Source organism: Ylistrum balloti, unplaced genomic scaffold (assembly GCF_031769215.1).
Source record: "Ylistrum balloti isolate Yb309-2 unplaced genomic scaffold, AGI_CSIRO_Ybal_v1 Utg369816, whole genome shotgun sequence".
In the NCBI taxonomy this organism is placed as follows: domain Eukaryota; kingdom Metazoa; phylum Mollusca; class Bivalvia; order Pectinida; family Pectinidae; genus Ylistrum; species Ylistrum balloti.
Genome location: NW_026781986.1, coordinates 848,578 through 862,896, shown reverse-complemented (window position 1 = coordinate 862,896; position 14,319 = coordinate 848,578). Strand labels below are relative to the sequence as shown.

At 35.8% G+C, this 14,319-nt stretch overlaps 2 protein-coding genes across 2 annotated transcripts; one reads left to right on the top strand and one right to left on the bottom strand.

The window, feature by feature from the left end:
- The first annotated feature begins 3,046 nt into the window (after positions 1-3,046).
- On the top strand, positions 3,047-6,969 carry LOC132544970 (zinc finger protein 239-like). Its single transcript, XM_060208633.1, has 2 exons — positions 3,047-3,095; positions 5,119-6,969. The coding sequence occupies exon 2, from the start codon at positions 5,614-5,616 to the stop codon at positions 6,508-6,510; it is 897 nt and encodes a 298-aa protein (XP_060064616.1). The 5' UTR covers positions 3,047-3,095; positions 5,119-5,613; the 3' UTR covers positions 6,511-6,969.
- Positions 6,970-10,084: 3,115 nt separating this feature from the next.
- On the bottom strand, positions 10,085-14,113 carry LOC132544968 (zinc finger protein 665-like). The gene is made up of 2 exons (XM_060208631.1): positions 13,987-14,113; positions 10,085-12,725 (listed from the first exon to the last, which is right to left on the bottom strand). The coding sequence occupies exon 2, from the start codon at positions 12,490-12,492 to the stop codon at positions 10,204-10,206; it is 2,289 nt and encodes a 762-aa protein (XP_060064614.1). The 5' UTR covers positions 12,493-12,725; positions 13,987-14,113; the 3' UTR covers positions 10,085-10,203.
- Between the last annotated feature and the right edge of the window lie 206 nt (positions 14,114-14,319).

The window sequence follows — 14,319 nt, the reverse complement described above, 5'->3', positions numbered from 1 at the left end:
TATACAAATATGGAAATTGTAATAATGACATGAGGGAAACAGTGCCCTGTAATTTAAGGATAAAGAGATGGGAGGAAACTGAAAGAATTTTCTAGACAATATCAAAGTGTTGAAAAGAACAAAGGGCAAGATCTTTTTGAATATTGTCAAATCAAAATGCTGTTTATGAGAAAACAATCTCATGTTGTGGTTTTAACATCTGCTAGGTTTTAAAGAAATTGCTTAAAACTGAAGAAGGAAACATCTGGAAAAGAACAAATTGTAAAAAATTAATAAAGTGCAATAACTCCTCCTCCAAAAAATGTAAAATCACTGTGCTATTAAGGAAGCCACACCTTTGTAATGATGATTAAGCCTACAAAGTTTCAAAGGAATCATTTGAAAACTGAGATCTCTGAATGATATTTATATGAAAACAACATTATCAGTGAAATTGACTAATGCTCCCACGAAAACATCTTTATTGCACACAAAATCTTAAGAAACAGAAATACTGTAACTAAGGGGTGGTGTCTGTTAGCCATCTTGCTTTTCCCATCATTCCCAGAATAGATTATGCACAAAAAGAAACAAAGGCCCATCGACATATGAAGTGTAATAATGATCAATCTACTACATTAAATTGAGAATTATCCATCCAATGCTTCTCCACAAATACTGATGCAAAGTATTGTTTGAAGACACACAGACAAAGGGCAATATGATTAATCACCATCTGATGATTGTGGACCGAAAAGTTGTTTGAAATACGTCATCTCTACAAAAACAGTTTTCTTTATTTGGGAGTAGTTGTAACTGGAAATATAATAATTTACACAGGAAACAGCTGATTAGACAAGCTGTGATAGTGCAGTCTGTTAGAAATGTTTGCCTACATAACCTCAGCTAAAAAGCCAAGGTACATGTGATTTAACACTCAAATCATCACGGTTTGGTTACTAAGAGGCTGGCCAATCTATGCTGACCTGGTTGAGTTCTAGCCCAGTTTATTTACATGTACTCATGACAGTATCATGACATTACAATTCCAGAGTAATATCATCTCTTCGGTGAAAAACCAGTTTTTGCTATCATGGCTTTGACCTTGGGCAATACACCCTAATTGCTCTGGATGGCATACAATGGGCCTCTTGTATGTTGTTTGGTGAGGTAGCCACCTGTTTCTACAAAAACATTGAAATAACTTTGGTTGTTCTAAGGTCATAAAACCTTTTAAAAAAAAATCTAACTGGCCCATAAAACGCAATCTCTCAACTCTACATTAAACTAGAGGCCAGTATCATATAAGTAAATGGGGACACATGCAAAAAAGATTTGATCACTGATGTGAAGAGAGCACTTTGAAGACTTCTGACTAATTAGTGAACAAACACAAGAGCTAATACTAGATTAGGCTCCACTATATTTGGACTGATTTTCAATCCCCTTCATTAAACATAATAGTCTATTCTGACTATCCAAGACAAAAGTAAAAATCATGGATAGATAGTCAGAACTCTACTTACATATATCTATATATATCTATCTATAGGTTCATTCATGTAAGTGAATTTCAGGTCTAAATAGGATTATGGTGAAAGTGAACTCTACTTACATATATCTATATATATCTATCTATAGGTTCATTCATGTAAGTGAATTTCAGGTCTAAATAGGATTATGGTGAAAGTGAACTCTACTTACATATATCTATATATATCTATCTATAGGTTCATTCATGTAAGTGAATTTCAGGTCTAAATAGGATTATGGTGAAAGTGAACTCTACTTACATATATCTATATATATCTATCTATAGGTTCATTCATGTAAGTGAATTTCAGGTCTAAATAGGATTATTGTGAAAGTTTGGGTAGTGAATTGATAATGAATTCAGTAAAAAAAAATTCAATATTTAAGCGAAATAAACCCTCCTTTTCACAATATTTTTTTTTTAAAATCCATATACCAAAGAGAAATACAGTGGGCACATACATTCGTTTTAGTTAAGATATAGGAGATAAACTGATCTAATTATGCTGAGGAATTAATTTTGGCATTCATTACGTCATACCAGTCCATTCCTGTAATTAGGCCTACCTATATGAAACCCTTCGTCATTGCAACCGGAGTGCGAGAGGTAAATATATGCCGAGCCCCAGTGTGGTCAGATTGATTTCTCTTTCCATGTCCGCCTGTAAAACAGGTTTATTGTCGTTAAACACATGGAACTAATAGGTTTAAAGATAGAACTATGACGGGCGAGGGAAGTCCCAGCATCCCGCTCCATTTTAAGATACCTATTTTAAGCTATATGACACCAGCTGTCTCCTTTATGATGTACTTTGAGCTGCATCAATTTTCTTTTCATATCACACGTTACTTTATTGTAAAAACTGAGGAAATGCTTTAGCAGTCAATGACATCACTTACCTTTGAATGTAAGATTAGCGATTATTTTGTTTGGTTGTGTCGGGACGCTTGGCTGTGTAAGGATTGGTCGCAGTAAAAACAGAAACCATTACCTTAACATAACGGAATTTACCAGAATGGGTTAAAAACCTATTATTTCTTTTGGAAAAAGGGACTATCAAAATGTTGTAAAATATTTTCATTTTTGATAATATATATAATATATTCCATAGGTGAATGATATATATTTTATAAAATTATACGCCAGGTGATTTTTTTGGCTTACCTGACAGTGTTCCAACAAGAACATGACACAAGTGACACCTGAATTTGGGCACTGCTGCCCCTGGGTATTTTTGACTGCCCTGCCTTTGTTTTGGCTGATTTAAGAAAAAAGGTTGCCTAAGACTAGATTTACCTCAGGTTACTCTAAAAATAATATACTTGACCATACCCCTCTCTCACTAGGGCCAATTGCTTCCTTCATTCTAAACAATGTGTTGTTAGATGGAAGGGCATTTATGGCTTTGGGTCCACGACGAAGAAGGACTCCACTGGTGACGTGTGTTCACACGAAGAAAGCATTCATTCACACTGGAGATCATGCAAATAATTAATAATTACACTCAGCAGATGCTTGCAGAAAGAATACCAATAAAGGATAAAGAAAACAATAGTTATGCCTGTAAATGTTCACCTCCCAGGTACTTATATAATAAATAACACAATGCTAAATTACAAAATGGTGTTTACCAGGAATTATTGTCATCATCCGTCTTGTTTTTCAATGGAATGCATTGGCTTCAATTCAAATTATCATGTTTGGATATATTTATTTTACAGTAAGAATGAAAAATGCGTGTATTTATTTTTAAAAAATGTTAAATGTCACATAAAAATGTATATAAACCATTAAATTCTGAAGTTTTTCTGTGACAATCTTGTAATTATTTAATATAGTAATATCACTAGTATTTGAATTATTACCAATTACTGCTAGCCCTGAACAACTGAGTAGCTTCTCACGAAATAATTTGTATATGATGGGTCTCAAAAGGGAAGTTTGACCACATTGTTCTTGTTTTTTTTTTTTTTTTTAATTTTTTAAACTTTCTTCTTTAGGAATATTTGTTTAAGAAATTATTCTGAAGCTGTTTGTGGTGAAGGGGATTCAATTTTGTATGAACAATGAGTCACACATTCACAGTCCCCTCTTTTAGGACAGAGTAGTACAACCCGATATGAAAATTAGAGGAAACCCTTGATGAAAAATAGTATAAGTGCAAAAGTTATTTGACAATGAAATATTTGTATTGCTATTCCTTGAGAAGTACCGATATGGATCTTTCTACAGTTTCAGAAGTAGGTTCCCCATGATCATTAGTTGTCCTCTTTGATTTTGAGACTGTTTGGAATAACAATGGTTGACAGGTAACCTGAATAAATTTATTATTATTATTAACCATCTTGGTTTTACAGGGAAAGTATGTTATTGTTATCACTTGTGAAGCACAGGAGGGATGACCTTTCTAAAATTCCAAGGTTCTCCTTGGTCCTTGTTTTGCCCTATTGAATTTTAGAAAAAATGCCAACAGCTGACAATTTTGGATTCCATATTTTATATTATAGAATATTATTATAGTTATTTCTAGAGCGGAATTAAAATGAAGAACAGATAACAATTTAAAAAGGAGAAAAGAAGGAAAAAGATCCAACTTTTAAAGAACAAATAAAGATATGGTGGGCACCGAGACCCCTCTGGGATTTCTTGTAAGCTCACATGGCACAAAGTGTCATCCTTCGTCCATTTTCTGTAACCTGTCAACTTTTATATGCTCTTAGAAAGTTATAAGCAACTGAGAACTAATATTTGATCAGAGGGTACCCGGGTTGAAGCACAATATAGTTTTTATAACATGAATGACCTTGACCTGAATTCAAAGTCACTGGTGTCAAATGGGTGAAAACTTAGAATCTTGTCAAGTTCCAGAACAATCAGGGGACAGATATTTGGCCAACAGGTACCTGGGGTTCAGTACTCTGAAGTGCATCATATAACTAACATTGATCTGTTCTCAAGGTCACAAAGGTCAAATATGCAAAGAAACATTTTAGAAGTTACTGAAGCTCCAGAAGACCAAGATTACTTTTATATAAAACCAGTGGTTTGTGCTTTTAATTATCCGAGAGGATGACAGTTCAAGTTAAATTTACATTGATATGTGATTATTGAACTTTCCTTGTTTTTATATAAAAAAGACAGTCATTTTATGTTTTTCTTTTAAAACACCGTCCAAATCATTTCTCTCTTCTGTCTTAGTTGGAGCAGCAAGGGACAACAAACATAATGGTTTGGAGCTAAATTTTGGCCAAAAGCAAACTATTCTTTGAAACCAGTTTGGTATTCATGAATGAAATTATCTTGGTTCCCCAGGACTGAAATATAAGTTGCTTTGAAGTTCTCCTGACTTTAGAAATAACAGGATATTTTTCCAAGTAAGGCTTGGAATATTCTTGGATATATGAATTAATCTGTAAAATTGGTGGGGAAGAGGAACAGAGTCCAAAAGGGGACATATACATGTAAATCTTAAAGAGCCTCTTTCTTTAAAGTTTATAATTAGGTTGGATAAAGCAGTTTACACCAACTCAAACCAGATGAGCGATACAAGTCCAATGAACCTCTAATTGATATGAAGTGTTGAATTTATTTGTTTTTACTTTCAGGATATGTTTGCGTGCTTCATCCTTTAATTCCCGATCTTCTCGGCTAAATGTCAGTACACTATGTGTGAGGCTGAGGACAGAGTATCAAGCAGACTACATCAAGACTGTTTGTAACGAGAATCAAAAACAAATTTCAAAAAATAAACATTCAGCACAAAAAGAAATCGGAAACATCAGTGAAGTAAGATTTAGCATGAAAATAACAGCAATCCCATATAGCAGACTGATAGACAATGAAATAAGCTGTGACGATGCTTCTTATAACACTCTGTTGCTGCTTAATGGTCTCGTGTACATCCGAGGACCTACACAACAGACAAGGTAAACAAATGATATGTCTGTAGCAAGGAGTTTAATCAGCCATATTGCCTGAAAACACATTAGAATATATACTGGAGAGAGCCTGAAGAGGTTGGGTAAAACGTCTTCGAGAACACCGCAGGCTACAAAGAGGAGTTAAACAATGCAATTGTGATCTCTGGTGTTTGACACACGATGTCTAATTTACAGGGTCACATCGTGATAAATACTGATAAAAAGCCGTATGTGTGTACTTTCTGTGGAAAGGAGTTTAGATGTAAAAGTAAATATCTATGGCATGTTAGGTCACATACCGGAAAGATGCCCTACCAGTGTGGTGCCTGTGGTAAGGGGTTCGACGAAGAAGGTCGTCTGAAACGACATGCCATGATACATACAGGAGAGAAGCCATACAAATGTGATGTCTGTGATAAGGCATTTCGTCTTTCCAGTAGTTTGAAGACACACCTCACAATACACACAGGAGAAAGGCCCTACAAATGTGATGTCTGCGGCAAGGAGTTTCGACAGTCCAGTAACCTTAGTAAACATGTCGGGGTACATGTCAAAGACAAGCCACACACGTGTGATGTTTGTGGTAAAGCGTTCACATTAAGGAGTAGCTTGAAGATGCACGTTCGTACACATACAGGAGAGAAACCATACAAATGTGATGTCTGTGACAAGGAATTTCATCGATCATTTAATCTATATAAACATCGCAAAATACATATAAAAGATAAACCGCACAACTGTGATGTGTGTGGTAAAGGTTTCACGTTTGAAAGTAGCTTACAGACACATGTACGAATACATACAGGAGAAAAACCGTACGAATGTAACGTCTGTGGCAAGGAGTATATGAGTGCAAATAGTCTCAAATTACATCTTATGAAACATACTGGAGAGACACCATATAAATGCGATGTGTGTGGAAAGGGGTTTACTCAGTCGGGGAACCTAAAACAGCATATCCGAATACATATTGCTGAGAATTCTAATCCGCACAAATGTGCTGTCTGTGGAAAACAATTTATTATGGCAATTCATTTAATGAAACATCTCGTAGTTCACACAAAAGAGCAACCATGAAAGTGCTTTATCTGCAGTGAATAGTTTACAGCTGAGAAATTATTAGTCACATTTACAGATATATTCAGGTGAAAAGACCTACCGATATTTGTCTGTGGCCAGGGATTTGAAATCTAGCCTATACACACACTTCAAGATACAGAATTGGGAGATACATTTAGGTACAGGAGTCTGACCTAAAGGAACTCTACCGGATACCAACTAGAGAGAAGTCGTACAAATATCATGTTTTGGGGTAAAGGTTTACAGCGAGGGGGAGAGGGATGGGGGCATACATATATTTCCAGTTATACCGGAGAAAGCCATGGCATGTTTCTTACAGGATAGTAATCGAAGTATTATGTTAGTTACAAGGTATTTGGTTGATTGGGCTAAATAACCATGTCAAAACACCGTGAAGTTGAGTTTGTCGCCTAACCTACCAAATTACATTAAAAAACTCTGATCTAGAGAAAAGAAGCTGGTGAACGTTGTTTCTGTACTCAAGTTGCAATCAGTCTTGCAGTCTGAAGTAACTGGCGATCACGAGAACACAAAATTAATGCAGATGAGACCTATTAAGTTTATTTCGTTAAGGCTGCAATCACCACACAAGACATAAACGGTTGATCATGACACACTGACAAAAATGACGTCTGATAGAATGTAAAGCTACATAGTTTCTACTTGGTGATTTGTCGGAGAACTTACTGGTCTCCGGTGAAGTCATATTGACAGGCCACAAGACAGATACAAAAGCAAAAATAACATACATGGCGTTGTCCTGAGCTGCTGAGTATTTGTAATTAACTTTGAAATATGAAATTCTCAAAATAACATTAAGGAAAATAAATCTAAATTCAAAACACAACCTGTTATGTTAAGATTTTACAAGTATGCGTCTCCGAGCTCGTGAAAGTATGGTTACATTCATCCTCATATTCAAATGTTAAGTATGACGAAATTACACTATTTTGAATAGACTGCCTTACATTAATTAACCGCTTTAGTTCACCTGATCCGAAGAGGTAAGCATGGTTATGTCGGTTCGGTCACAACTCAGTGATGATCCTTACCTCTTCCTGTATTAAATATTTAAGTTTGTACAAAAGCCACGATTGTGAATAACACGTTTCAATACAGATTTGGAATTGGATCATATAGAGTCTAATTATGAATTCAACTGCATCATATAGCTGTTTCTTCTAGGTCTCGTTAGTGATGTTGAGGGCATACATTTTGAAACTTCGGCGACTAGGAAGACTCAGACTTGCTAGAAAGAAATGGCAGAGTCTAGATAGAGAGGAACACTAGCTCCATGATTCAATAAATCTAATTGTTTTCATATCTCTGATAATTTCAATATCCAATACAAGTGCACGTGGCATGCAGGTTACGCCAAACCTCGAACACTACCAGCAGTGTCTACAAACTACTACCTCGAAGATTGTAAAAAAAAGAACCCAACAAATACAATCAATACAACATGATATACAAATACCCACAGCTTTGTCATCAGAATCACAATCGAAATTCATATTCAATAAAACTAGAGCAAAACGAAAACCAAAGAAATATTTACACGGAGACTCAAAAGTACAAGAGAATACGGCCAGGTGGTTCTGGAAGAGAAAGCGTTTTCTGCTTCATCGGCGACACCTACCATGTAAACCTTGGTTTATCCAAGTAAGTAATGTCACGTTCTCAAATGCAACGGTAAACAACAATGGGACCAACAGGTGAACCTTGGAGCATCAAACACGTTAAACGACATATCGCATAAACAATTATTCTATTTCCCAATGAGATCATTATGTCGATCTTAAAACAAAAGAGACACAATGTAAAATAATAGAATGTTTTAATACAAATTAGAAGAGCCACATTATGAATTTAACTGTATCATACAATTTTGAAACCTTGGAGTTCGAAAAATATGTCGTTAACTATTTTACAAACTTCGTGTATCATTAATTTACAAGATTTACATACAAGAACTGAGGCCCGTTCCTATAAGCAGATTTTATATAAAAAATATTTTACATTATTCTAATACAAAATAAGGTCTTTTCGTGAATTTTCTCCATATTTTTGTTGTTAGTTTCAAAGGTCCCAAATAAGAGGACAGTAGACACAAATGATAGTATGTAAACACATATATATACAATGTTTATTCAACGAATTACCATGAATCGGATTGATGAGTTCATGTGGCATTGTGCGCAATCAACTTTTTGTTTTGGAAACAACTACTTCTCATTGTCCAAGGGCCTGCAACATGCTTGAGTTAAGAGCTATCTAGTTTGTTCACATGAATTCTTTCTGATATATATGCAATGCTGGTATTTTGGAACAGAGCAATGCCGAAAAGTTTAAAAAGAATACAATACTGTTCTGTTGCTACAGGTAATGTTTATCACATATAGGAATCGCCAGTGTCCAACTAGTTTTTCTTATTTATTTTTTTCCCTAGGCCTTTTTAAGTCCTAAAACATTCTATGGTTTACCAAGGTGATGTCCACAGATTATACATCCACTCATTGGCCACTTGTGACGTCATATCATCATCGTGCCATAATTATTGTGACGTCACCAAGGAAAGAAATAATTATATGAATAGAGAATAATGCCTATTCCGCAGATTTCCTTAAAGAGATCTCGAAGAGATCTTGGCTTCCAAAATCTTTCGATATGTATTTGGTCTTTAAAATTTGCATGGATCATTTACTTTCTTTTCTTCTCTTTCCTCGGTATGAATTTTATGAAATTTGAAAATTCCTCTAAAGAAACAGAGACAACAAATATTAATTATCAAAATATAAGATGGCCACCTATCTGTTATCTTTTCTTTCTGATCTGTCCCAAAAAATTAAAAGACCACAACAAGAGACCAAGAGGAATGTTAATCTGCATATGAAATTAAAAAAAGAAATCGCAATAACAAGCTTTCTTTTTCAAAATCAAAATGGCCACCTGTCAGCCATTTAGTTCGTCCGTTCAATACCAAAATCAAAAGGGCACACCTATGGATAATGAGTAATCTACAGATAAAAGTTGAAAAAAAATCTGTTGTGTAATCCTGGTTTGATTGAAAAAGTCTGGTTTCTCAGCATCCTAATTTTCATAGTATTGTCTATATATTAGTATTACAATTTAAGTGTGTTATTGTCTTAAGTTTGATGTAATTTGTAAAATGACAAGATTCAGAGTTAACTTTTATGAGCTCATAACCTAATGTGACAACATTAACAAGACCTGTCAGTAGGTTACACTAAACAACCAATACTTTAACGGCATGTTCTCCAAACAGATTGTTCAAATTATTATCTCGCCTAGACTTCTATAAACCATTCTACACAAAATAATCATTCAACACTATTGACATGAATCAATAGCACTTCCCCAACTGTCTTTGAAGTGATTTGATGTGCCTTAAAGTACTAAAACAATCTTTTTTTTTTTTTTTTAAATTTCAATGGTTTTACAAATAGCTTAAAAGCTAAAAAAAAAAGGATTTTTTTTACAAATATAATAGAAGACAATTATGTTCTGTAGTAATTTTATTTCAAAGGTAATTATCTAATTTTTCCAACTTTATTGCATACTCCAAAAATGGCGAAAAGGTGGAACTCTTCGAAAATAACAACTTTGACAGTATGTCTGCCATTCGATGATTTCTAAATCTGTTGGAACAAGAAATTCCTATGCCTGATTTCATGTATGAATCTGAACATGTTTCTGTAGGTATGATAACCGACTGAATGCTTTACTACAGATATTGCACACAAAAGGCTTTACTCCGGTATGTGACATGAAATGTCTTCGTAAAATCAGCTGTTTATTAAACTCCTTTCCACAGAGATCACACTGGTATGGCTTCTCTCCTGTATGTGTTCTTAAATGTGTCTGTAGGTGATAAAGTTGTGCAAACGCCTTACCACAGATGTCACAATTATGAGGTTTCTCACCAGTGTGTGTCAATATATGCCTCTGCAAGTGAGAAGATTGGCTGAAACTGTCACCACACATGTCACATTGGTATGGTTTCTCACCAGTGTGTGTCATTATATGCCTCCGTAAGTGAGATAATTGGCTAAAACCGTTACCACATATGTCACATTGGTATGGTTTCTCTCTACTATGTGTCAATGAATGTTTTTCCAAGTAAGCCAATTCAATGAAACGTTTTCCACATATTTCACACATGTGATGTTTCTCTGTGATATGTAACCTTGAATGTGTTTGTAGTTGAAATAGCGTTTTGAATATTTTACCACAAATATCACACACCAATGAATTTTCTATGATCACTGATTGTTTAGTTTTCTCTCCTTCATGTGTCTTGTCCTCTCTCTGTAGCTCTCCTTCATGTGTCTTGTCCTGCATCTGTAGTTCTCCTTCATGTGTCTTGTCCTGCATCTGTAGTTCTTCTTCATGTGTCTTGTACTGTGTCTGTAGTTCTTCTTCGTGTGTCTTGTCCTGTCTCTGTAGTTCTCCTTCATGTGTCTTGTCCTGCATCTGTAGTTTTTCTTCATGTGTCTTGTCCTGTCTCTGTAGTTCTCCTTCATGTGTCTTGTCCTGCATCTGTAGTTCTTCTTCATGTGTCTTGTCCTGTCTCTGTAGTTCTCCTTCATGTGCCCTGTCCTGTCTCTGTAGTTCTCCTTCATGTGTCTTGTACTGCATCTGTAGTTCAACTTCATGTGTCTTGTCCTGTCTCTGTAGTTCTCCTTCATGTGTCTTGTCCTGTCTCTGTAGTTCTCCTTCATGTGTCTTGTCCTGCATCTGTAGTTCTTCTTCATGTGTCTTGTCCTGTCTCTGTAGTTCTCCTTCATGTGTCCTGTCCTGTCCCTGTAGTTCTCCTTCATGTGTCTTGTACTGCATCTGTAGTTCCTCTTCATGTGTCTTGTCCTGCATCTGTAGTTCTTCTTCATGTGTCTCTTCCTGTCTCTGTAGTTCTTCTGCATGTGCCTTGTCCTGCATCTGTAGTTCTTCATGTGTCTTATCCTCTCTCTGTAGTTCTCCTTCATGTGTCTTGTCCTGTCGCCGTAGTTCTCCTTCATGAGCTTTGGAATGTCTCTGAAGACCCCACAATCTTGTAAACTCCTTACTACAGACATCACACTTGAATTGCTTCTCCCCAGAATGTATGATTTTATGTCTCTTAAGGTGTGAAGCTTGACCAAAACTGTTTCCACAAACTTCACATTTGTAAGGTTTTTCTCCCGTATGTATCCTCAAATGTTTCTGAAGTTGAGATGGTGCTGCAAAACCTTTACCACAAACATCACACTTACAAATACCTGATTCTGTATGTGTCTTGACATGTGCATGCAGGGTGGAGTTCAGTCTAAACTGTTTGTCACAAATATCACACCTGTAAGGCTTTTCATAGGTATGTGATCTATTATGATCCCTTAACATATGTTTGTTATCCAGTGTCTTACCACAGATATTACACTTGAAAGAATGACTTTTTTTGTGTGTCCTTAAATGTGTCTGTAGGTTATCACTCCTTTTAAAACCTTTACCACACAAATCACAATGATAGGGCCTTTCTCCTGTGTGTGTCCTGAGGTGAGTCTGAAGGCTTGACGACTGACTACACTGCTTTCCACAGATATGACACTTGTATGGTTTATTCTTTGTGTGTATCCTGACATGTGTTTTCAGGTGGTCCTGCCTGTTAAAGTCCTTTCCACACACATCACATACAAAAGGTTTCTCTCCAGTATGTGTCCTCACGTGTGACTGAAGATTACTGTATTGAGTAAACCCCTTACTACAGACATCACACTTGTAAGGTTTTTCTCCAGTGTGCATCCTTAAATGTTTCTGAAGATGTGATTGAGCAATGAAACCCTTGCCACAAATATTACACTTGCTGAGACCATCTCCTGTATGGGTTTTGGAATGGGCAAGTAGTGTAGACGCATGAGTGAATTTTTTCTCACAAACATCACACTTGTGACACTTTTCTTTGGGACTCTTCACTTCAGACATCATGTGTTTTGTTTTCTTTTCCTTTTTTCTTTTTGTATTCTATTTCCTAATCAGTGGATATGATACATTCAATTTTGACACTTTGATAGGTGTATTCCTATTTTGATGTTGAGCATGCATACGTCTCCTTCAATAGGCCAGTAGGATAGAGATAGTTTCATGTGACAGTGACTTGTATCACTAACATAAGCAATTTCCTAGTGAGCATTTCTCTTCCAAATATTTTTAGGATGTACCTGAAATAGAAAGAAATTGAAGACCTTTTGAAAACATGTAAATCAAACTAAAATCTAGCACACAAGGGTCAAATATCAATCTAAAAGACTTGCACAGGAACCCTGACACATGGATCCTAGGTTTACACAGGTACACTTACACCGGGACTCTAGATTTCCACATGGACCCTTTCAAGGGGAACCTAGATTTCCACAAGGACCATTACACAGGGACCCTAAATTTCCACAAGGACCATTACAAAGAAACCCTAGATTTTCACATGGACCCTTACAAAGGGAACCTAGATTTCCACAAGGACCATTAAACAGGGACCCTCAGGAAACACATGGACCATTGGTTTACTCAGAAGCCCTAGATTTACACAAGGATTCTAGATTTACACAGGGAACCTAGATTTACTAAGGGACTATCAGACAGGAACCCTAGATTTACATACAGACCTTTACGCAAGGACTCTCACTTTACATATGGACCCTAGATTTACACATGGACCCTTACACATGGAACAAAGATTTATGCTGGGGCCCTGGGTTTACACACTAGATTACACATGGACCCTCCATTATTCTGGAATGGTTATGTTATTGGTAACATCTGCCATATCTACATGTAAAAAGACCATGTATTGTGTTGGACAATAAACCCCGAGATTAACCAGAAATATAAATCATTACAGAAAAACAACTATATGCTCAAATACAAAATATTTCTGATATAATCAAAGGCATCATGCAAGTAAAATAAAGATTTTTGTCTTTGAACTCAATAGTAATTGATTGTCCATTCAGTGGTGGGATTGGCCATTTAATATATTACCATCTAGAATCCTGCTGCACAGTGACTCTTTATTTAATCAAAATCATACTTCACTGATTGCATTTGAACAAGAAACAGAATATTGATAACCAAGCAATGATATATTTCTCATTTTGATGTTTCTTGTTCATAAGGTAATAAAGAAATATTTGCCAGTACAATATTTAATATTTAACATCCACTGCGAGGTTGACTTTTGGTGAAGTGACTTCTATGATTGATCCACTTCACTTCATATATAGCAGACAAAGTTGCTGAAAACGAACTAGTAGGTAAATTTTGGTAAAATACCTCAAGTTGAGCACGTGATGCTGCCAGATTTGAGGTGGTGGAACACGAGCTTCGTAGAAGATGGCTAATTTGACATGGTTTATGGACAAATGTCTATCACCTTTACAAATTATATGCACATTCATCCGACATCTTCAATGATGAATTAGTTACCTGGATGACTGATGTTTTAATGCAGTCAACAGCTTGTGATCTAGGCTAGCCGTGAGCAATCCACTCGGCCATCCAGATGTCTGCATTTACGTTCGTGACATATAGAGAGACAGAGCGTCTAAAAGTCATGATACATTCTCATCTTTATATTATTTCGTACCAAAAAATATTCGGAAACATAACAATGTGGCACTCAATCCGGCAGAATGTAGATCTAGACAAGCTTCTCGCTTACCCTAATAATATCAAACCGGAAATTATACATGGATACATGTATGTCCTAAAATCATGAATAAGGATGACAACTGACATGAATATTTTGGCGTACAAGAT

Excerpts from the sequence above, each read along its gene's own strand:
- LOC132544970 (XM_060208633.1), top strand. The coding sequence starts at position 5,614 with ATGTCTAATTTACAGGGTCACATCGTGATAAATACTGATAAAAAGCCG.
- LOC132544968 (XM_060208631.1), bottom strand. The coding sequence starts at position 12,492 with ATGATGTCTGAAGTGAAGAGTCCCAAAGAAAAGTGTCACAAGTGTGAT.